The sequence below is a fragment of the Aquarana catesbeiana genome, linkage group LG09 (genome assembly GCF_042186555.1).
Source record: "Aquarana catesbeiana isolate 2022-GZ linkage group LG09, ASM4218655v1, whole genome shotgun sequence".
Lineage (NCBI taxonomy): Eukaryota > Metazoa > Chordata > Amphibia > Anura > Ranidae > Aquarana > Aquarana catesbeiana.
Window position 1 is genome coordinate 318046455 of NC_133332.1, and position 24107 is coordinate 318070561.

General features: G+C 54.9%; 1 protein-coding gene across 1 annotated transcript; it reads left to right on the forward strand.

Moving 5' to 3' along the window:
- Window positions 1-251: 251 nt before the first annotated feature.
- Window positions 252-19708, forward strand: STEEP1 (STING1 ER exit protein 1; the record flags this gene model as incomplete). The annotated part of the gene is given in 6 exon segments (XM_073600766.1): window positions 252-450; window positions 6863-6980; window positions 9231-9272; window positions 14941-15079; window positions 17392-17481; window positions 19616-19708. Coding segments are annotated over 6 exon segments (606 nt in total), but the record flags the coding sequence as incomplete, so codon positions are not given.
- Window positions 19709-24107: the final 4399 nt, after the last annotated feature.

Consider the following 24107-nt stretch of genomic DNA (forward strand, 5'->3'; position numbering starts at 1 on the left):
TGGGGGGTCAGTATTTGTACAGGGGTCCCTCTCAGATGTTGGGGGGTCAGTATTTGTACAGGGGCCCCTCTCTGAGGTTGGGGGAGGGGCCTGTGTGGCCCCTGTGTTGGGGCCCCATAGAGATCAGCAGGTACCTCAGTCTCTGTGTCTACTCGGGTGGGCGGAGTTTCCCGGTCTGTGTCAAGGTTTGTGAATTTTCCATAAAGATTTGTGAATTGTTAATAAAGCTTTGCGAAGCGGCGAGACGTCTGAGCGCAGCGTCGGCCGGAAGTGGAGGCGTGACCTGTGTTTGTTGCCGGAAGTGACCCAGGGAGAGGACAGGAGGCATGCCGAAGGTGGTGTCTCGGTCGGTGGTGTGCTCGGACACCCGGGACAGGGAGGAGTACGATGACGGAGAGAAACCCCTCCATGTCTACTACTGTCTGTGCGGGCAGATGGTGCTGGTCCTGGGTGAGTGTGTCACACAGAGAGAGAGAGGGGGGAGGGGAGAAGGTTGTCACACAGGGTTGGTTCTCTCCTATAAAGCATCATTTATATGTAAGACATTCCAGATTTGTATTCCCGCCTGTCACCCCCCCCCCCCCATTGGGTGATTTACAGTCACTTCCTGTCCCTGTGACACCCTTTTAGCAAATGAGCATTATGGTTGTCACAGGCAGAGGTAACAACATTGTCAGAATTTCCGCCTGAGGGGGGAGGGTGTCTGCGGCTCTCCTGTGGGGGGGGGGGTGTCTGCGGCGCTCCTGTGGGGGGGGGGGTGTCTGCGGCGCTCCTGTGGGGGGGGGTGTCTGCGGCGCTCCTGTAGGGGGGGTGTTTGCGGCGCTCCTGTGGGGGGGGTGTCTGCGGCGCTCCTGTAGGGGGGGGGGGGTGTCTGCGGCGCTCCTGTAGGGGGGGTGTCTGCGGCGCTCCTGTAGGGGGGGTGTCTGCGGCGCTCCTGTGGGGGGGGGGGGGGGGGGTGTTTGCGGCGCTCCTGTAGGGGGGGTGTCTGCGGCGCTCCTGTAGGGGGGGGGGGGTGTCTGCGGCGCTCCTGTAGGGGGGGTGTCTGCGGCGCTCCTGTAGGGGGGGTGTCTGCGGCGCTCCTGTAGGGGGGTGTCTGCGGCGCTCCTGTAGGGGGGGTGTCTGCGGCGCTCCTGTAGGGGGGGTGTCTGCGGCGCTCCTGTAGGGGGGGTGTCTGCGGCACTCCTGTAGGGGGGGGTGTCTGCGGCTCTCCTGTAGGGGGGGGTGTTTGCGGCACTCCTGTAGGGGGGGGTGTCTGCGGCTCTCCTGTAGGGGGGGGTGTTTGCGGCTCTCCTGTAGGGGGGGGGTGTCTGCGGCTCTCCTGTAGGGGGGGGGTGTTTGCGGCTCTCCTGTAGGGGGGGGTGTCTGCGGCGCTCCTGTAGGGGGGGGGTGTCTGCGGCGCTCCTGTAGGGGGGGTGTCTGCGGCTCTCCTGTGGGGGGGGGGGTGTCTGCGGCGCTCCTGTAGGGGGGGGTGTTTGCGGCTCTCCTGTAGGGGGGGGTGTCTGCGGCTCTCCTGTAGGGGGGGGTGTTTGCGGCTCTCTTGTAGGGGGGGGTGTCTGCGGCGCTCCTGTAGGGGGGGGGTGTCTGCGGCGCTCCTGTAGGGGGGGTGTCTGCGGCTCTCCTGTGGGGGGGGGGTGTCTGCGGCGCTCCTGTAGGGGGGGTGTCTGCGGCTCTCCTGTGGGGGGGGGGTGTCTGCGGCGCTCCTGTAGGGGGGGGTGTCTGCGGCGCTCCTGTAGGGGGGGGTGTCTGCGGCTCTCCTGTAGGGGGGGGTAGGGGGGGTGTCTGCGGCGCTCCTGTAGGGGGGGTGTCTGCGGCGCTTTTGTAGGAGGGGTGTCTGCGGCTCTCCTGTGGGGGGGGGTGTCTGCGGCGCTCTTGTAGGAGGGGTGTCTGCGGCTCTCTGTGGGGGGGGTGTCTGCGGCGCTCCTGTGGGGGGGGTGTCTGCGGCGCTCCTGTGGGGAGGGGGGTGTCTGCGGCTCTCCTGTGGGGGGGGGGTGTCTGCGGCGCTCCTGTGGGGAGGGGGGGTGTCTGCGGCGCTCCTGTGGGGAGGGGGGTGTCTGCGGCGCTCCTGTGGGAGGGGGGTGTCTGCGGCGCTCCTGTGGGGAGGGGGGTGTCTGCGGCTCTCCTGTGGGGGGGGGGGTGTCTGCGGCTTTCCTGTGGGGGGGGGTGTCTGCGGCTCTCCTGTGGGGGGGGGAGTGTCTGCGGCTCTCCTGTGGGGGGGGGTGTCTGCGGCTCTCCTGTGGGAGGGGTTTCTGCGGCGCTCCGGTAGGGGGGGTGACTGCGGCCCCCACATGTATAAAATGGGAATTTTTTTGGGGGGGGAGGTATGGCTCCATTTAGAGGAGATTCACCTGTCACTTCCTGTCTGGGTGACACCCTTATACGAAACGGGCTCTATGGTTTTCACCGGGACAGGAAGCGTTGCAGCTCTATCATTGTCTGAATTTCTACCCCTCTCCCCGTGTTACAAAAAATTAGGAATTTTGGGGTGTGGCTTTATTTTTAGAGAGATTTACCGTCACTTCCTGTCCCCGTGACACCCCTTTTTTAGAAAATAATAAGCAGTATGGTTGTCACTGGGACAGGAATTCAGAGGCAGACGTGACAACTGTCACCCCCATTGGGGGGGGGGGATTCACCCCTTACTTCCTGTGCCTGTGACACCCTTATCCAAAACGGGCTCTATGGTTGTCACCGGGTCAGGAAGCGTGGCAATTGTATCATTGTCTGTCTGAATTTCTATCCCTCTCCCGTGTTACAAAAAATGGGAATTTTGGGGTGCGGCTCCATTTAGAAAAGATATACGGTCACTTCCTGTCCCCTGTGACACCCCTCATAGGAAATGAGCATTATGGTTGTCACAGGCAGAGGTGACAACATTGTCAGACTTTCCATCCGTGATGATAGAGAAAAAAAAAAGTGTTTTGTGGTTTGGCTCCTCTGAAAAGATTTTCAATCACTTCCTGTCCCGGTGACACCTTTTAAAAGAAACGGGCAGTGTTGTCACCGGGAGAGGAAGTCACAGACAGCGGTGATGTCTTTGCCAGAGGTGTCTGCGGGCCTCCCCCCCCCCCCGTAGGAGGTGTCTGCGGGCCCCCCCCCCCCCCGTAGGAGGTGTCTGCTGGCCCCCCCCCCCGTAGGAGGTGTCTGCGGGCCCCCCCCCCCCCCGTAGGAGGTGTCTGCGGGCCCCCCCCCCCCCGTAGGAGGTGTCTGCGGGCCCCCCCCCCCCCGTAGGAGGTGTCTGCGGGCCCCCCCCCCCCCGTAGGAGGTGTCTGCGGGCCCCCCCCCCCCGTAGGAGGTGTCTGCGGGCCCCCCCCCCCCCGTAGGAGGTGTCTGCGGGGCCCCCCCCCCCCGTAGGAGGTGTCTGCGGGGCCCCCCCCCCCCCCGTAGGAGGTGTCTGCGGGCCCCCCCCCCCCCCGTAGGAGGTGTCTGCGGGCCCCCCCCCCGTGGGAGGTGTGTGCGGCGCTCCTCCCCCCTGTGGGAGGTGTGTGCGGCGCTCCTCCCCCCTGTGGGAGGTGTGTGCGGCGCTCCTCCCCCCTGTGGGGAGGTGTGTGCGGCGCTCCTCCCCCCTGTGGGAGGTGTGTGCGGCGCTCCTCCCCCCTGTGGGAGGTGTGTGCGGCGCTCCTCCCCCCTGTGGGAGGTGTGTGCGGCGCTCCTCCCCCCTGTGGGAGGTGTGTGCGGCGCTCCTCCCCCCTGTGGGAGGTGTGTGCGGCGCTCCTCCCCCCCTGTGGGAGGTGTGTGCGGCGCTCCTCCCCCCCTGTGGGAGGTGTCTGCGGCGCCCCCCTGTGGGAGGTGTCTGCGGCGCTCCCCTGTAGGAGGTGTCTGCGGCGCTCCCCTGTAGGAGGTGTCTGCGGCGCTCCCCTGTAGGAGGTGTCTGCGGCGCTCCCCTGTAGGAGGTGTCTGCGGCGCTCCCCTGTAGGAGGTGTCTGCGGTGCTCCCCTGTAGGAGGTGGCTGCGGTGCTCCCCTGTAGGAGGTGTCTGCGGTGCTCCTCCCCCCTGTAGGAGGTGTCTGCGGTGCTCCTCCCCCCTGTAGGAGGTGTCTGCGGTGCTCCCCTGTAGGAGGTGGCTGCGGTGCTCCCCTGTAGGAGGTGTCTGCGGCGCTCCTCCCCCCTGTAGGAGGTGTGTGCGGTGCTCCCCTGTGGGAGGTGTCTGCGGTGCTCCTCCCCCCTGTAGGAGGTGTCTGCGGTGCTCCCCTGTAGGAGGTGGCTGCGGTGCTCCCCTGTAGGAGGTGTCTGCGGCGCTCCTCCCCCCCTGTGGGAGGTGTGTGCGGTGCTCCCCTGTGGGAGGTGTGTGCGGTGCTCCCCTGTGGGAGGTGTCTGCGGTGCTCCCCTGTGGGAGGTGTCTGCGGTGCTCCCCTGTAGGAGGTGTCTGCGGTGCTCCCCTGTAGGAGGTGTCTGCGGTGCTCCCCTGTAGGAGGTGTCTGCGGTGCTCCCCTGTAGGAGGTGTCTGCGGTGCTCCCCTGTAGGAGGTGTCTGCGGTGCTCCCCTGTAGGAGGTGGCTGCGGTGCTCCTCCCCCCTGTAGGAGGTGTCTGCGGTGCTCCCCTGTAGGAGGTGGCTGCGGTGCTCCCCTGTAGGAGGTGTCTGCGGTGCTCCCCTGTAGGAGGTGGCTGCGGTGCTCCCCTGTAGGAGGTGTCTGCGGCGCTCCTCCCCCCTGTGGGAGGTGTGTGCGGTGCTCCCCCTGTGGGAGGTGTCTGCGGTGCTCCCCTGTGGGAGGTGTCTGCGGTGCTCCCCTGTAGGAGGTGTCTGCGGTGCTCCCCTGTAGGAGGTGTCTGCGGTGCTCCCCTGTAGGAGGTGTCTGCGGTGCTCCCCTGTAGGAGGTGGCTGCGGTGCTCCCCTGTAGGAGGTGTCTGCGGTGCTCCTCCCCCCTGTAGGAGGTGTCTGCGGTGCTCCCCTGTAGGAGGTGGCTGCGGTGCTCCCCTGTAGGAGGTGGCTGCGGTGCTCCCCTGTAGGAGGTGTCTGCGGCGCTCCTCCCCCCTGTAGGAGGTGTGTGCGGTGCTCCCCTGTGGGAGGTGTCTGCGGTGCTCCTCCCCCCTGTAGGAGGTGTCTGCGGTGCTCCCCTGTAGGAGGTGGCTGCGGTGCTCCCCTGTAGGAGGTGTCTGCGGCGCTCCTCCCCCCTGTGGGAGGTGTGTGCGGTGCTCCCCTGTGGGAGGTGTGTGCGGTGCTCCCCTGTGGGAGGTGTCTGCGGTGCTCCTCCCCCCTGTAGGAGGTGGCTGCGGTGCTCCCCTGTAGGAGGTGGCTGCGGTGCTCCCCTGTAGGAGGTGGCTGCGGTGCTCCCCTGTAGGAGGTGGCTGCGGTGCTCCCCTGTAGGAGGTGGCTGCGGTGCTCCCCTGTAGGAGGTGGCTGCGGTGCTCCCCTGTAGGAGGTGGCTGCGGCGCTCCTCCCCCCTGTAGGAGGTGTGTGCGGTGCTCCCCTGTGGGAGGTGTGTGCGGTGCTCCCCTGTGGGAGGTGTGTGCGGTGCTCCCCTGTAGGAAGGTTGTGGTGCTTGTAGTGGGGGGGAGGCTCTGTGGGGGGGGTAGGCTCTGTGCCGGGTGTCATGTCTGGAGGAGGATCTTTGGGGGTGATTTGCAGTTCAACCCCCAGAGAAGCACCTTCCATCCTTCCCTCTATAAATATATTTATTCTCAGATGATGTCAGTAAACATTCCAATGTCTCGGTGAAATGAAGTCATCTGAACCCGGCTGATTGAGCGGGGGGAGGGGTGGGGAGTCATCTGGGGGGGGGGGGGTGGTGGTAGCGACACTCCGGCCCTCTGAGGATGTAATTGGATTTCGGTTTCCGCCGCCTGCTGAGCCGCTGTACTTATTGAATTTGCGGTTCGGTGCCGTACGACGCTGATCAGGATTTTCTGCTTCCATGTTTAATGAAATGTCCTCTCCAGACCCCAAACATCAGAATTTCTTCAAATACCTCTATTAGCAGTGGGGAGGAGTTATGCAAATATCAAACCGCCTTAATGGAGTGTGAGTGTGGAGGAGGGGGGGGGCGTTTTTATTAGGCAGGCTGCATTTGCATAGGTAACGCCCACGTGTCATCCACGTGAGCCTCCACTATTAAAAGAACTGAAATCCAATGAATGAAAGGGGCGGGGCCAGGGACCCTGAGTCTGAGGCACATGCTCCTTCTGTCCCCCCCCCACCCCCTCCCCCCCCCCCAGATGAAAGTGTTAAGACAGGGAAAGTCAGGCCGGGGCGGAGGGGGTGCTAGATGATGCTGGACGTCCTCCAGCCAGGAAATGAGGCAGGACTCTATCAGACTTGGAGAGTGTAACGAAATGTCCCAAACACTCCGCTTGAGTACTTTCGTCATAACCCGTCATATACTATAGATATCAGATTTTCCAACCGCTGCTAACAACAAACAAGGAAAGACTCGTTTGGTTGCTGAACATGAACTGTTTATTAGAACAAGAATACAAGTCTTATATACAGTAGAAGAGGACGTTCCCCCCTCCCCCCCTCCTGATCATATTACTCTAACAATACACCTGTAACCAGAAACATAAATTAACATGAGCTCATTATCCAATCATTTACTCAGGCTTGGTGAGATCAGACCTTTCAGGGTAGACTTGTCGTCTCCTCACTCACAACTTACAATACACAAACAAGTATAAAAACATCCCCCCCCAATAATGGAACTACATTTCCCATGATGCTCAACTTCAACACTGCAGAGCGCCTGAGCCTGGGGGGTGCCGAGGTTCACCATCACTGCTCTAGACTATGGCCAGCTTGCCGCGCACACAAGTGACTTCTGGTTATTTTCCTGAATTGTTGTCGTTGTCGTCGTTGTTCTTTCTTCTTCCTCTATTCGAGGGGTCGCGGTCTTTTATTTGTTTCTTCATTCCTTTTTTTTTTTTTTGCTCAGATTGCCAGCTGGAAAAGCTTCCCATGAGGCCTCGGGACCGAGCCAGAGTCATCGATGTGGCAAAACACGCTCACAAGTTCTGTAACATAGAAGAGGAGGAAGCGGTGTATCTGCGCAGGTATCTCCCCCTCCCCCGGGACTCGTTCTTCTTTTATCTGCCTTCATTTATACCGCTCCTCACTGAGGACATCCTGGAATCGTCTTCCACATACATCACATGACTTCTAGTTCTAGGAGAAGGGATGATGGGGGTTATCTGCTGTCACTGTTTGTGCAACCCTCTGAAACCTAAAGCGTATGTGCGTGCGCTACGCATGCTGACCTTCCATAAATCCAGCTCAGGAATAGTTAACCCCCCCCAATTCTCTAAGGGTAGATTCCCACCGGACGTGGTGGGGCTGCACAGGGCGGATATTCCAGGGCAGTCCCACCGCATTGACAAGGCAAGATGCCTCCTCTCCTATGTGCCTGGTTCACACCATCGCACTGCAGTGGTGCGCTAATAAAAAGTACCTCATGCAGCTGCCGATTGAACTTTATGAGATGTCTGTGTGATATTGTAATAAAGTTTGATTTAAAAAAAAAAAAGAGGAAACCGTGCGATCCACCAAGTTCAGCTCTTCATCTCTGCACTGAGCTCAGTCGAATCGCACAGCACATCATCCACTTCAAGGGAGGCCGTAGGCTGCGGGCGAGTGTGGGGACGGGCCCGAATGCTGCGGGCGAGTGTGGGGACGGGCCCGAATGCTGCGGGCGAGTGTGGGGACGGGCCCGAATGCTGCGGGCGAGTGTGGGGACGGGCCCGAATGCTGCGGGCGAGTGTGGGGACGGGCCCGAATGCTGCGGGCGAGTGTGGGGACGGGCCCGAATGCTGCGGGCGAGTGTGGGGACGGGCCCGAATGCTGCGGGCGAGTGTGGGGACGGGCCCCGAATGCTGCGGGCGAGTGTGGGGACGGGCCCCGAATGCTGCGGGCGAGTGTGGGGACGGGCCCCGAATGCTGCGGGCGAGTGTGGGGACGGGCCCCGAATGCTGCGGGCGAGTGTGGGGGACGGGCCCCGAATGCTGCGGGCGAGTGTGGGGACGGGCCCCGAATGCTGCGGGCGAGTGTGGGGACGGGCCCCGAATGCTGCGGGCGAGTGTGGGGACGGGCCCCGAATGCTGCGGGCGAGTGTGGGGACGGGCCCCGAATGCTGCGGGCGAGTGTGGGGACGGGCCCCGAATGCTGCGGGCGAGTGTGGGGACGGGCCCCGAATGCTGCGGGCGAGTGTGGGGACGGGCCCCGAATGCTGCGGGCGAGTGTGGGGACGGGCCCCGAATGCTGCGGGCGAGTGTGGGGACGGGCCCCGAATGCTGCGGGCGAGTGTGGGGACGGGCCCCGAATGCTGGGCGGGGGGGCCTGCGGGCGAGTGTGGGGACGGGCCCCGAATGCTGCGGGCGAGTGTGGGGACGGGCCCCGAATGCTGCGGGCGAGTGTGGGGGACGGGCCCCGAATGCTGCGGGCGAGTGTGGGGACGGGCCCCGAATGCTGCGGGCGAGTGTGGGGACGGGCCCCGAATGCTGCGGGCGAGTGTGGGGGACGGGCCCCGAATTGCTGCGGGCGAGTGTGGGGGACCGGGGGGGGCCCCGAATGCTGCGGGCGAGTGTGGGGACGGGGCCCCGAATGCTGCGGGCGAGTGTGGGGACGGGGGACGGGCCCCGAATGCTGCGGGCGAGTGTGGGGACGGGCCCCGAATGCTGCGGGCGAGTGTGGGGACGGGGCCCCGAATGCTGCGGGCGAGTGTGGGGACGGGCCCCGAATGCTGCGGGCGAGTGTGGGGACGGGCCCCGAATGCTGCGGGCGAGTGTGGGGACGGGCCCCGAATGCTGCGGGCGAGTGTGGGGACGGGCCCCGAATGCTGCGGGCGAGTGTGGGGACGGGCCCCGAATGCTGCGGGCGAGTGTGGGGACGGGCCCGAATGCTGCGGGCGAGCGCGGGGACGGGGCCGAATGCTGCGGGCGAGCGCGGGGACTGGGCCGAATGCTGCGGGCGAGCGCGGGGACGGGGCCGAATGCTGCGGGCGAGCGCGGGGACGGGGCCGAATGCTGCGGGCGAGCGCGGGGACGGGGCCGAATGCTGCGGGCGAGCGTGGGGACGGGACTGAAATGCTAAGAGATGGTTGAAGGCTGTAGACATATTACAGGAGGCGGTCAGAGACCGAGGACATGATACAAGGGGTCCCAAGGACCATGTGAAGATTGCCGCTGGTTGGGCTCCAGGGGTGTAGGATATCTGGAAATATGTTTTCTGTTTTATCTCTTGGACTTTTATGAAGAATTTTAAAAGTAATATTTATTTATTTATTTATTTATTTATTTTTTTGCTTGTAGGCCGGAGGGAATTGAAAGACAATACAGGAAAAAATGCAGCAAGTAAGTCCATTGCTTCATGTAAATGTCTATTTTTTCATACTTTGTTTATTTCCTGATTACACTGCAAATTTGTACCAGAAACAAATATAAATAAGTGAAAGCCGAACTCCAGGCAGACAGCGCAGTAGAGCGATTTAATCCATGGAATGGGTTCACCTGCCATAGGATTTGTATTCCTGTCCATCCAGTCCTGAGACTCGCACAGCCGGCCCGGAGGTCTGCTTTCTCTCTGCTGCAGCTATGAGATATAATTGGGTCCTCTCCACATTCTGCACTAATGAGCAGTAGCCGTATTTTCTTTATGATAACCGTGAAGAATGGATTCCGCAAACTTTTTTTTATCACATTCTTGGGGCTCCGGGATACAGACACTGAAGAGTGTTTGGGGGGGGGGGGGGGCTGGTTTTGTATTCAGAATATATGTGGAAGGTTGGAACATTTCATCCCCCGTGGTTGTGTGTTCATTGGGCTGAGATGATGTTGGAGCTGAAGGTCGGTGCCTGTGGATGGTTCACCTGAGATGAACTGAGCGGGGAATGTGCATGTCGGTGAAAAGTGATTTTTCCAGGACTTCTTATATCAGCCTTAACCCCTTCATTGTCTCGGATGTATTGGGTCTCACTGCTCTTCTTCTCTTGGACATACAGTATATGGCCAATGATCTGCAGACACCTGACCATCACATCTGTATGAGCTTGATAGGCCTCCTATTCCAAAACCATGGCTATTAATGTAGAGTTGCCCCACTCCCCTAAGGCCATTAGTATGGATTTGCTTTCTTTTGCCTATTATTGTAAAGCTGCCTGCCCCGGCCATTAACCACTAGCCAAAAAAAATGGCTACAGCGTGGCCAGCTAGTTCTGGGAGGGCATCCGTGGACATCCTCCCAGAACACCCACCCCCCCCGCCCCTTGGGGCACGCATACGGCATGCCCTTTGACCATTGTGTCCTCTGGACGCAGCTGATCACAGTTTGGGGTAAAGGGCCAGTCACAGCAGCCCTTTACCATGTGATCAGCTGTCCTTTCCTGTCTGTGTGAGGAAAGAAGAGCTGATAACCAGATAGGCTCTCTCAGTACATTGTTTACACTGGTAATCGGGGAACTGATCATCGTTGCCGCCTCACTAGCGCCCATCGGTGCCGCCTCGTCAGCGCCCATCAGTGAAGAAGAAAAATTAAAGGGAACTGATCATCGGTGCAGTCTCGCCAGCTCCCATCAGTGCCACTTCACCAGTGCCTCCTCACCAGTGCCCATCAGTGCAGAAGAAAAATTAAAGGGAACTGATCATCGGTGCCGCCTCGTCTGCTCCCATCGGTGCCGCCTCGCCTGCTCCCATCGGTGCCGCCTCGCCTGCGCCCATCGGTGCCGCCTCGCCTGCGCCCATCGGTGCCGCCTCGCCTGCGCCCATCGGTGCCGCCTCGCCTGCGCCCATCGGTGCCGCCTCGCCTGCGCCCATCAGTGAAGAAGAAAAATTAAAAGGAACTGATGATCAGTGCAGCCTCGCCAACTCCCATCAGTGCCTCCTCACCAGTGCCCATCAGTGCAGAAGAAAAATTAAAGGGAACTGATCATCGGTGCCGCCTCGCCTGCGCTCATCGGTGCCGCCTCGCCTGCGCCCATCGGTGCCGCCTCGCCTGCGCCCATCAGTGCCGCCTCACTTGCGCCACTCAGTGAAGAAGAAAAATTAAAGGAAACTGATCATCAGTGCAGCCTCGCCAACTCCCATCAGTGCCTCCTCACCAGTGCAGAAGAAAAATTAAAGGGAACTGTTGATCGGTGCCACCTCGCCTGCGCCCATCAGTGAAGAAGAAAAATTAAAGGGAACTGAACATCGGTGCCGCCTCGCCTGCGCCCATCGTTGCCGCCTCGCTTGCGCCCATCAGTGAAGAAGAAAAATTAAAGGGAACTGAACATCGGTGCCGCCTCGCCTGCGCCCATCGTTGCCGCCTCGCTTGCGCCCATCAGTGAAGAAGAAAAATTAAAGGGAACTGAACATCGGTGCTGCCTCACCAGTACCCATCAGTGCAGAAGAAAAATGAAAGGGAACTGATCATCGCTGCCTCCTCACCAGCGCCCATCAGTGAAGAAGAAAAATTACTACTTTGCAACATTTTATAACAGAAGCTAAGATAAACTTATTTTTTTTTTTAAATGTTTCAGTCTTTTTTTGTTTCACAAAATAAAAAACCCAGTGATGATTAAATAACACCAAAATAAAGCTCTATCTGTCTCAAGAAAACATAAAAATATCACATGTGTACAGTGTTATATGACCACACAATTGTCTTTCAAAGTGTGACAGCGCTGAAAGATAAAAAATTGGCCTTGGCAGGAAAGGGGGGGGGGTTCGGGGGGAGAGTGCCCGGTATTGAAGGGGTTAATATAGAGTTGCCTCCTTAGTGGCTATAACATCCTCCTTTCTTCTGGGAAGTCTTTCTACTAGATTTTGTAGGGTGTTTGTGGGAATTTGTGCCCATTTTATTAAGGTCAGGTACTAATGTTGGATGAGAAGACTTGGATCACATGTTAGTCCTCACATTGGGCGCCAAAAAAAGACCAGGCTCACCATCGGTGAGGTGTTCAGTAAGGTTGAGTTTGGGGCACTTCAGTTCCTTCACCCCAAACTGGTCAAACCATCTCTTTATGGAGCTGGCTTTGGTCTTTTGGGAAGGCTTCCTACAAAACTATGGAGTATGTCAGCCAGAAGAACATGTTGTGAGGTCAGGTAATGATGTTTGAGAAGGCCCGGCTTACTATCAGCCTTCTAATTCATCCCAAAAGTGTTCATTAGGGTTGAGGTCAGGGCTCTGTGCAGGACACTTGAGTTCTTTCATGACCTACTTAACACGTTTTTTTGGGATGGGAAGACCTCATTCTAAAGGTGTCCAGGGAGGGTTAAGGACAGGTATTGATGTTGGATGAGAAGACCTTATACCAAAGGCCTTACAAAAGTAGGGTTGAGGTCAGGGCTCTGTGTAGGACACTGGAGCTCCTCCACACCAAACTGGTCACACCATGTCTTTTATGGAGCTGACTTTGTACACAGAGGGGGCACAGTCATGGTGGAACAGAAAAGGGTCTTCACCAAACTGTTCCCACAATGTGTTGTGTGGGGGGCTGTGTATTTCCTAACGTATAATTTCAGCCTAAACCTAACTAGTCATAAACATGTCTCCTCCTAGCACCTATGCTGACTAACCTGTGTAAAGAAAGATGTATATACTTGTCTATTTTCATCCCCCTCCAATCTGGATCTCAAGATCCCCAGTATCAGCTGCAGGGGAGAGAAGGGAGCCTATGGGGGACATCACCACTTCCAGGCATTCCCAGCTGTTGTAAGTGCTCTCTCCTCTCCCCTGCAGCTGCCACTGGCTGACACAGGGGATCCAGTGACTGGATCGGAGTGGGCTGAATATAAGTCTATACATCTTTTTTTGCACAGGTTAGTCAACATAGGTGTTGGGGGGGGGGGGGGATTTTTAAGACTTGGGTGGGTTTCGGCTGAAATTCTACTTAAGACTGGATGGGAAGAAATGCCAAATATTTTGTCAGATAAAGCGGCTCTCATACTGTATATATTTTATCTGTGTTTTTGGCTTCTTTCCTGGAGTTCAGCTTTAAATCTGGCATCACGCACGCTGCTCTCTGCTATAGTATAGAGCACCTGTAGACAGTACAGCTCGATGTGCACCAATGTACCTCTCCGCGGTCCTGCGTTCTATTTTTGGTCCTCCACACAGAGCCTTTTAGCGATTTATCTCTTCAGTACAGGAACACGCTGCATGCATGACATTTTTATAATCCACCCCCCTATGTGGCCTTAAAGGGCAGCAAGGTCTTAAGAAAGGGGATAATGTTGGAAATGAGATGGCATAGCAGGAGCCGTAGTGTGCTGACCACATGAGACTACCATTAGAGGAGCAGCTGATATTCATTTCATTATCCGGTGGATGAAAAGATCCAACATGATTGTGTAATGCTGTCTGGTCGGAAAAAAAAAATAGTGAATTGCTAACATTCGGAAAACCTCATCTGGAATTTGCAGTTCGGTTTTGGACTCCAGTTCACAGAAAGAATGTCGGGAAAAGTGGAGAGAGTGCAGAGAAGGATAATTAAACTGATATGAGCGGTGCATGGGGGGGGGGGGGGCTGGTTGTGTGGAGTTGGGCAATTGGTTGTGTTGTGGTAGTGGGGGGGTGGAGGTGGCTGCGGTTGGTTGTGGTGGTGGTCGGGGGGTGGCGGTGGCTGTGGTTGGTTGTGGTGGGGGGGGGTGGCGGCGGTGGCTGCGGTTGGCTGTGTTGGGGTGGCGGTGGCTGTGGTTGGTTGTGGTGGTGGGGGGGGGGGGTGGCGGTGGTTGTGGTTGGTTGTGGGGGGGGGGTGGTGGTGGCTGCGGTTGGTTGGGTTGTGGTGGGGGGGGGTGGCGGTGGCTGCGGTTGGTTGTGTTTTGGTGGTGGGAGGGGTGGTGGCTGTGGTTGGTTGTGTTTTGGTGGTGGCTGTGGTTGGTTGTGTTGTGGCGGTGGCTGTGGTTGGTTGTGTTGTGGTGGGGGGGTGGCTGCGGTTGGTTGGGTTGTGGTGGGGGGGGTGGCGTGGCTGTGGTTGGTTGGTTGTGTTGTGGGGGGGTGGCATGGCTGCGGTTGGTTGGGTTGTGGTGGTGGTGGGGCGGGGGGGTGGCGTGGCTGCGGTTGGTTGGGTTGTGGTGGGGGGGGGTGGCTGCGGTTGGTTGGGTTGTGGTGGGGGGGTGGTGTGGCTGCGGTTGGTTGTGTTGTGGGGGGGGGGTGGCGGTGGCTGTGGTTGGTTGTGTTGTGGTGGGGGGGTGGCTGCGGTTGGTTGTGGTGGGGGGGGTGGCGTGGCTGCGGTTGGTTGGTTGTGTTGTGGGGGGGTGGCGTGGCTGCGGTTGGTTGGGTTGTGGTGGTGGTGGGGGGGGGGTGGCGTGGCTGAGGTTGGTTGGGTTGTGGTGAGGGGGGTGGCTGCGGTTGGTTGGGTTGTGGTGGGGGGGGGTAGCGTGGCTGCGGTTGGTTGTGTTGTGGGGGGGTGGCGGTTTCTGCGGTTGGTTGTGTTGTGGTGGTGGGGGGTGGCGGTGGCTGCGGTTGGTTGTGTTGTGGTAGGGGGGGAGGGTGGCGGTGGCTGCAGTTGTTTGGTGGGGGCTCTCTACAGGACACTGGAGTTCCTCCACACGAAACTGGTCACATCATGTCTTTATGGAGCTGGATTTTACACAGGGGGAGCTCAGTCTTGCTGGAACAGAAAAGGGTCTTCACCAAACTGTTACCACAAGGTTGGAAGAGCCCAATTGTTAACAATTTCTTTGTATGATGGAGTATTACCAGGACCCTTCACTGGAGACACCTGAACGCCATCATTTTGAAGAGGGGGTTCACATACTTTTGACCATATAGTGTTTGGTTGCAATGGACAACACCTTTTTTCTTTCCTCTTAGAGCCCTGATGAAGCCCCAGTAGGATGGTGAAATACGTCAGTTAGCGGAGCTAGGTGCAGTGTCGTTAACAGTTCTGGAGCGATAGTAGTTTTTATTGCCTTACAAAAGAGCAGGGCGTGGCCTCCCATCATGAAATGTGTGAAACAAAGATCCAGAAAATGATTCCCTGTTTCTCCTCCCCTTTTTATGTAGGAGCTCAGTGATTGGATGATCTTTCTATTTTGGCAGGTGCAGCCTCCCCCTCTTCTACCAGCACTCTCAGAAGAATATCCCTGCGACGTTCATTTTCAGTGGAGCCTTGGTGAAGTTTGGACAAGGATTTGGAAAAACAAATATATTTACTACGAAGCCTGACCCCCCTAAGAAGGTGATTATTGATGATCGATGTCCTGGTGTTATGGTGGCTCCGGACTCAGCAGTGTGTCTACTACAGAGTGGTGAAGCCGAAACTCCAGGCAGACTTGTAGAAAACCATTTGATATGGTTCTGTACTCATGAAGGGCCCGTTCACACCTGAGAGCCTCACTGAGCAGATTATTGAAACATTTACTAATCAATAGAGTTCTATTCACCGAGGTGGGATTGTGAGGCGGTGGAAGTGATGTCTGCAGAAAACCATCTCCACTGCATGCCAGAGACATCGGCTCTCCAACACTCCTCCACACTAACGCGTTCTACCCAAAAGAGGGTTTACTCAGAGATCACCTCTAGGTGATCAGTGCCCATAAAGGCTGCCTATCGGTGCCACCTAATGAGTGCCGCCTTGTAGGTACCCATCACTACCGCCCATCAGTGCCCAAAAAGGCTGCCTATCAGTGCCGCATATTAGTGCAGCCTTGTCAGTACCCATCAGTGCCGCCCATCAGTACCCGTAAAGGCTGCATATTAGTGCTGCCTCGTCGGTGCCCATCGCTACTGTCCATCAGTGCCCAAAAAGGCTGCCTATCGGTGCCGCATATTAGTGCAGCCTTGTCAGTACCCATCAGTGCCGCCCATCAGTGCCCGTAAAGGCTGCATATTAGTGCCTCCTCATCAGTGCTGCCTCGTCAGGGCCCATCGCTACCGCCCATCAGTGCCCAAAAAGGCTGCCTATTAGTGCTGCCCGTCAGTGCCCATAAAGGCTGCCTATCAGTGCAGCCTTGTCAGTGCCCATTGGTGCTGCCCATCAGTGCCCATAAAGGCTGCCTATCAGTGCCTCCTCATCAGTGCCACCTAATGAGTGCTGCCTCATCAGTGCACATCAGTCCAGCCTTGTCAGTGCCCATAAAGGCTGCCTATTAGTGCAGCCTCGTCAGTGCCACCTAATGAGTGCAGCCTCGTCGGTGCCCATAAGGGCTGCCTATCAGTGCTGCATATTAATGCCACCTAATGAGTGCAGCCTCGTCAGTGCCCATCGGTGCTGCCCATCAGTGCCCATAAAGGCTGCATATTAGTGGTGCCTCATCAGTGCAGCCTCGTCAGTGCCCATGAAGGCTGCCCATCAGTGCCGCATATCAGTGCCACCTAATAAGTGTAGCCCCGTCAGTGCCCATAAAGACTGCCTATCAGTGCCTCCTCATCAGTGCCACCTAATGAGTGCTGCCTCATCAGTGCAGCCTTGTCAGTGGCCATAAAGGCTGCCCTTCAGTGCCGCATATTAGTGCCTCCTCATCAGTGCCACCTAATGAATGCAGCCTCGTCAGTGCCGCCCATCAATGCCCATAAGGGCTGCCTATCAGTTCCCATCAGTGCTGCATATCCGTGCCACATATTAGTGCCTTCTCATCAGTGCAGCCCCACAAGTGCCCATCAGTGCCCGTAAGTGCAGCCTCATCAGCGCACATCAGTGATGTAGAAAAATTTACATGTTTACAAAATTTTATAACCAAAAAAAACTTTTTTTTTTTTTTTTTTTTTTTATCGGTCTTTTTTCGTTTTGTTTAGCAAAAAAAAAAAAAAACTAGCAGTGATTAAATACCACCAAAAGAAAGCTTTATTTGTGCAAAAAAATTTTTTTAAATTGTCTTCTGGATACAATGTAGCATGACCGGCCAATTGTCATTCAAAGTGTGACAGCGCTGAAAATTGGCGCCCTGGGCAGGAAGGAGGGCGGGGGGGGGGGGGGGGGGGTGCCGGTATTGAAGGGGGTCAATAACATTCAGTTACAACATGGCTTGTGCAGCAATCGTATATATGCTTTAATTATTAGCTTTTTTATTTATTTATTTATTTTTTTTTAGTGGACGTACCCTTTAAGTACGAGGCGCTTTGCTTGCAAATTTGATATATATATATATTTTTATTTGAAGCTGAAGTGAGAATGGATGAGCGGGGAGATCGCTGTCATGTTTGGTGAAGTGGCGCCGCTCCCGCTCTGTTCTCCTCCCCCGGGGGGAATTGATGGGAATCAGGTTCAGGTTCATTGCAGGGTTACAAAAAAAAAAAAAGCAAACAAACACAAAAAAAAGTTCTGTCCTGACGTGACGCCGGATCCCTTTGTAGAAGGGGCGCCCCGGGGACGTGACCGGAGGAGGACAGGAAGCCCGGCGTTACATGGGCGGGGCTTTACCTCCCCCGCCACCAATCACAGCTCACCTTTTTTTTGTCGGTAATGTTTTTTTTTTATTATTGTTATTTCTTCTGTAATCTCACTTCTTCCTTTTTTTTTTTTTTTTTTTTTTTATATATTTTTCACTAAAGGTGATGATGACCAAACGTACTAAAGACATGGGCAAGTTCAGCTCGGTCACCGTGTCCACCATCGATGAAGAGGAGGAGGAGATCGAAGCTGTAAGTAGAACCTCCAGGAGAACAACACTGGGGATCTCCTCCGTTTCTTTAGATCGGCTCATCTGAATACACAGAAGAACAGAGGGGAGGAATGAAGTGTCTGAGACCAGGTCTTCTCTCTCATCTGACGACGTTGCCCATAGCAACCAAACAGATTCTAGCGTTTTTTTTTTTTTTTTTCCCCACACAGCTTAGAAAGTGAACATTTTCTAACATGATTGTTGTTCCCCAATGTATCACAACTAGAGCCGGTCTATGTTTGATGTGGATCAGCACCAGAGTTGCCGTAGTGGAGGGCGGCCACCAGCACCATAGCAACCAATCACACCCAAGTTTACTGTCCTTTAGACTTTAGGGGGTCCGGAGTGGATAGTGGGAGGAGAAAATTCCCCAGCGGGAGTGAAAAAATTACATAGTGCCTGTAGTTAGTGGAAGGAGGAATAGTGCCCCATCATTGGTATCAGTGGGAGGAATAGTGCCCCATCATTGGTATCAGTGGGAGGAATAGTGCCCCATCATTGGTATCAGTGGGAAGGAATAGTGCCCCATCATTGGTATCAGTGGGAGGAATAGTGCCCCATCATTGGTATCAGTGGGAGGAATAGTGCCCCATCATTGGTATCAGTGGGAAGGAATAGTGCCCCATCATTGGTATCAGTGGGAGGAATAGTGCCCCATCATTGGTATCAGTGGGAAGGAATAGTGCCCCATCATTGGTATCAGTGGGAAGGAATAGTGCCCCATCATTGGTATCAGTGGGAGGAATAGTGCCCCGTCATTGGTATCAGTGAGAGGAATAGTGTCCCATCATTGGTGTCAGTGGGAGGAATAGTGTCCCATCATTGGTATCAGTGAGAGGAATAGTGTCCCATCATTGGTGTCAGTGGGAGGAATAGTGTCCCATCATTGGTGTCAGTGGGAGGAATAGTGCCCCATCATTGGTATCAGTGAGAGGAATAGTGTCCCATCATTGGTGTCAGTGGGAGGAATAGTGTCCCATCATTGGTATCAGTGAGAGGAATAGTGTCCCATCATTGGTGTCAGTGGGAGGAATAGTGTCCCATCATTGGTGTCAGTGGGAGGAATAGTGCCCCATCATTGGTGTCAGTGGGAGGAATAGTGCCCCATCATTGGTGTCAGTGGGAGGAATAGTGCCCCATCATTGGTGTCAGTGGGAGGAATAGTGCCCCATCATTGGTATCAGTGGGAGGAATAGTGCCCCATCATTGGTGTCAGTGGGAGGAATAGTGTCCCATCATTGGTGTCAGTGGGAGGAATAGTGTCCCATCATTGGTGTCAGTGGGAGGAATAGTGCCCCATCATTGGTGTCAGTGGGAGGAATAGTGCCCCATCATTGGTATCAGTGGGAGGAATAGTGCCCCATCATTGGTGTCAGTGGGAGGAATAGTGCCCCATCATTGGTGTCAGTGGGAGGAATAGTGCCCCATCATTGGTATCAGTGGGAGGAATAGTGCCCCATCATTGGTGTCAGTGGGAGGAATAGTGTCCCATCATTGGTGTCAGTGGGAGGAATAGTGCCCCATCATTGGTATCAGTGGGAGGAATAGTGCCCCATCATTGGTATCAGTGGGAGGAATAGTGCCCCATCATTGGTATCAGTGGGAGGAATAGTGCCCCATCATTGGTGTCAGTGGGAGGAATAGTGCCCCATCATTGGTGTCAGTGGGAGGAATAGTGCCCCATCATTGGTATCAGTGGGAGGAATAGTGCCCCATCATTGGTATCAGTGGGAGGAATAGTGCCCCATCATTGGTGTCAGTTGGAGGAATAGTGCCCCATCATTGGTGTCAGTGGGAGGAATAGTGGCCCATCATTGGTGTCAGTGGGAGGAATAGTGTCCCATCATTGGTGTCAGTGGGAGGAATAGTGCCCCATGATTGGTGTCAGTGGGAGAAATAGTGCCCCATCGTTGGTGTCAGTGGAAGGAATAGTGCCCCATCATTGGTATCAGTGGGAGGGAATGGTACCCCACGATTGGTGTCAGCGGTTGGACTCATCCAGGGTGGTATTTAGTTGATCGCTGTGCCCGCCGTGGTCCCCTCTGAGGTTTTCTCTCTTATATTCAGTATTTTGTACAATTCTGGGATCTCACATGTCCTCTTCTCTCATTCAGAGGGAAATCGCCGATTCTTACGCCCAGAACGCCAAAGTCATCGAGAAGCAACTGGAAAGGAAAGGAATGAGCAAGAGGAGGCTGCAGGAACTGGTAGGTGGAATGACCACAACCCCCTTTTATAGCCGTACCTGAGAATGCCGGGATAGATTGGGTGGGATGATCTGAGATGAATGGTCAATATGGACCACCATGTGGCCAAAGGTTTGTGGACCAATCACACCTATCTGAGCTTGTTGGCCATCTGGTTCCAGAACCATGAAGCCCCATCGCCCCTTCCCAGACCTGAACACCTGGTCTTCACTATTCGGAGGGGCGCACATACTTCTGGGCATAGAATGGGTCTGACAATCGGCTGTCCACAAACGTTTGGCCATGAAGTGTGCTTATCCTTGCTTTGAACTCCCTGGAAGTTCAGGCATTTCTGTGACCAAGCCCCGGTGGGTGGGACGAAACGCGCAGCCGGAGCAGCGCTGGCTGAGGCCACACATACACTGTGGCAGCACTGGGTCAGTTTGAGAGGTGTCTCCTCTTTTCCAGGCAGATGAGTGTGGTGTGAATTGTAATGTTAAGCTAGACCAGTGATGGGGAACCTTGGCACCCCAGATGTTTTGGAACTACATTTCCCATGATGCTCATGCACTCTGCAGTGTAGGTGAGCTTCATGGGAAATGTAGTGGGATGGGAAGCAAGGGGGGGGGGGGGGTTGCTGAGCTTGCTGAGTCACTGCTGGGAGAGGGGAGCTGAGCTTGCTGAGTCACTGCAGGGAGGGGGGAGCTGAGCTTGCTGAGTCACTGCAGGGAGAGGGGAGCTGAGCTTGCTGAGTCACTGCAGGGGAGGGGGGAGCTGAGCTTGCTGAGTCACTGCAGGGAGGGGGGAGCTAAGCTTGCTGAGTCACTGCAGGGAGGGGGGGAGCTGAGCTTGCCGAGTCAAAGTGGAGGAAGGGGGAACTGAGCTTGCTGAGTCACTGCTGGGAGGGGGGAGCTGAGTTTGCTGGGTCACTGCTAGGAAGGGTGAGCTGAGCTTCCTGGGTCACTGCTGGGAGGGAGGAGCTGAGCTTGTTGAGTCACTGCAGGGAAGGGGGAGATGAGCTTGCTGAGTCACTGCAGGGAGGGGAGGAGCTGAGCTTGCCGAGTGTCTGCAGGTAGGGGGGGAGCAGAGCTTGCCGAGTCACTGCAGGGAGGGGGGAGCTGAGCTTGCTGAGCAGCAGAGACAAATGCTCAAACAATTTTGTTGCCGTTTTTGTGAATTTGAAGGATAAACTTCCCAACCCTCCAGAGATCAGCTGTGACTTGTTTTTCAGCTGACCTTGTGCTTGTTATGTAAATCCTTCTACCAATGGATGGGGATTATCTGCCCACACAAGCCAGCTGAAGTACTTCTTTCAGGCCGCAATTTCCAAGTCCCCCGGAAGACCCCGATCCCTGAGATACGACTCTCGTCCTCCGTCCTATTCATCCCCAGCCCTTTGTGAAGGACGTGCGCAGTCGGCCTCGCTCTTCTCGCATGACGGGAGTTGTAGGTCGGCCATTGTACACCGGCGCCCTCGGTTTTGTTTGTCTCCGGATTCTGAGGACGCCGCTAGATATGCTGTTCACGGTTTGCAGGAGGGATGATCGCACAATGATGGGGCTTCCTGAGGTCGTTCATTGAGCGTATTTAAAGCCGAGCTCCAAGGCAGATCACTAAACACGCAGAGAGATCGATCGAGGAGAGATGCTTTACATGACAAAGGCCATCCATCCAGAGGACACCACTTATAGTTAAAGCAGACCCTCCATTACATTTTGGAAGCCTCTTTCCTCTCCCCTCCCCCATACCCCCACCCCCTTACAGTTTTTTTTTTTTTTTTTTTTGATTTCCTACCTTTATTTTATATGAAAAATGGTACATCGCCAGTCCAATAATCAACAATTGCCACAAAACAAAAACATAATAAGTCCAAATAAATAAGTTCAGACACAAGTGACAGTCAACAGGTGGTGAGTGAAATCTTCATCCACATTCGATCAAATTAGTTTTCTTTTATAGACCGTGACATCACAGTGGTCCGCCACCATATGCTCGTCCTTCCTTTCCCCCTGTATGACGCCAGATGTGACGAAACGCATAGGGCGGAGCCATCGCTCGTGACGTCATCGCACACATTTTGCTTTCTGGAAGTCCCAGGACCGGCTTTTCTTTGTTTAGCGCTTGTACTTTTTTAACTGTTGTTGGTGATGGCCAGTGTGCAAATATGCGGCCTCTCTGCGGGTGGGCCTTGGTGCCGAAGTGGCCGCATAATTGCCTGCATTAGTGCAAAACGGCTGTACCCTTCTTCCCCCCCCCCAACCCCCCCCCCCCCCGCTCCAGCCTCCTGACAATGCATACTAGATACTAGAAGGCTGCCGGGCAGCCAGAGATATGGCCTCCATATTTTTCACATTGCATGTTGGTACATCTTGTGAGTTTGGTGCGTACGATCCTTCAGCCACATGGCACTGGTGATGTGTATCCTGGGGGGAGGGTGGGGGCTTTTAGGGGTGGAGGGGGGGGGAGGTTGCTGCATGAACCAGGAAGAGACAGTTGGCTCTCAATGACAGTAAAAACAAAGATGGCGGATGGGACATTCAATGGATGAGCGTTGGGGGGGAGAAAAGGACATCGCAGGAGTTGCTGAACTTCAAAGCATCAAAAGGTAAGAAGGAGGGGTCTTTGTCATTGGCAGCCGACTGTTCCTTCCTGGTTCATGTAACAACCCCTCCTTCTTACCTTTGGTGCTCCTTTATCCAAAATAACTATACTTAGTTGTCCTTTTCTCCCCCCAATGCTCATCCATTGCATATTCCATCCACCATCTTTGTTTTCTTTGTCATTGGGAGCCGACTGTCTCTTCCTGGTTCGCGCAAAGAAAACAAAGATGGCGGATGGATATGCAATGGATATGCAATGGATGAGCATTGGGGGGAGAAAAGGACAATGAAGTATAGTTATTTTGGATAAAGGAGCATCACAGTTAAGAAGTGGGGGGTGGTTGCATGAACCAGGAGGAGACAGTCAACTCCCAATGACAGCCACCCCTCCTTCTTACCTTTTGGATGCTCCTTTATCCAAAATAACTATATTGGGAGCTGACTGTTCCTTCCTGTTCATGTAACCACCCCTCCTTACCTTTTGAGGTTCCTTTATCCAAAATAACTATACTTGTTGTCCTTTTCTCCCCCAATGCTCATCCATTGCATATCCATCCGCCATCTTTGTTTTCTTTGCATCAACCAGGAAGAGAAAGTCGGCTCCCAATGACAAAGAAAACAAAGATGGTGGATGGAATATGAAATGGATGAGCATTGGGGGAGAAAAGGACAACTAAGTATAGTTATTTTGGATAAAGGAACCTCAAAGGTAAGAAGGAAGGGTGATTACATGAACCAGGAAGAGACAGTCGACTCCCAATGACAACCACCCTCCTTCTTACCTTTTGATGGTCCTTTATCCAAGATAACTATACTTAGTTGTCCTTTTCTCCCCCAACGCTCATCCATTGCATGTCCCGTCCGCCATCTTTCTTTTCTTTGTCATTGGGAGCCAACTGTCTCTTCCTGGTTCGTACAGCCACCCCTCCTCCTTACCTTTGGTGTTCCTTTATCCAAAATAACTATACTTCCTTAGTTGTCCCTTTCTCCCCCAATGCTCATCCATTGCATATTCCATCCGCCATTTTTGTTTTCTTTGCACGAACCAGGAAGAGACAGTCAGCTCCCAATGACAAAGAAAACAAGATGGCGGATGGAATATGCAATGGATGAGCATTGGGGGAGAAAAGGACAACTAAGTATAGTTATCTTGGATAAAGGACCATCAAAAGGTAAGAAGGAGGGGTGGTTGTCATTGGGAGTCGACTGTCTCTTCCTGGTTCATGTAATCACCCTTCCTTCTTACCTTTTGAGGTTCCTTTATCCAAAATAACTATACTTAGTTGTCCTTTTCTCCCCCAATGCTCATCCATTTCATATTCCATCCACCATCTTTGTTTTCTTTGTCATTGGGAGCCGACTTTCTCTTCCTGGTTGATGCAAAGAAAACAAAGATGGCGGATGGATATGCAATGGATGAGCATTGGGGGAGAAAAGGACAACTAAGTATAGTTATTTTGGATAAAGGAACCTCAAAGGTAAGAAGGAAGGGTGATTACATGAACCAGGAAGAGACAGTCGACTCCCAATGACAACCACCCCTCCTTCTTACCTTTTGATGGTCCTTTATCCAAGATAACTATACTTAGTTGTCCTTTTCTCCCCCAATGCTCATCCATTGCATATTCCATCCGCCATCTTTGTTTTCTTTGTCATTGGGAGCTGACTGTCTCTTCCTGGTTCGTGCAAAGAAAACAAAAATGGAGGATGGAATATGCAATGGATGAGCATTGGGGGAGAAAGGGACAACTAAGGAAGTATAGTTATTTTGGATAAAGGAACACCAAAGGTAAGGAGGAGGGGTGGCTGTACGAACCAGG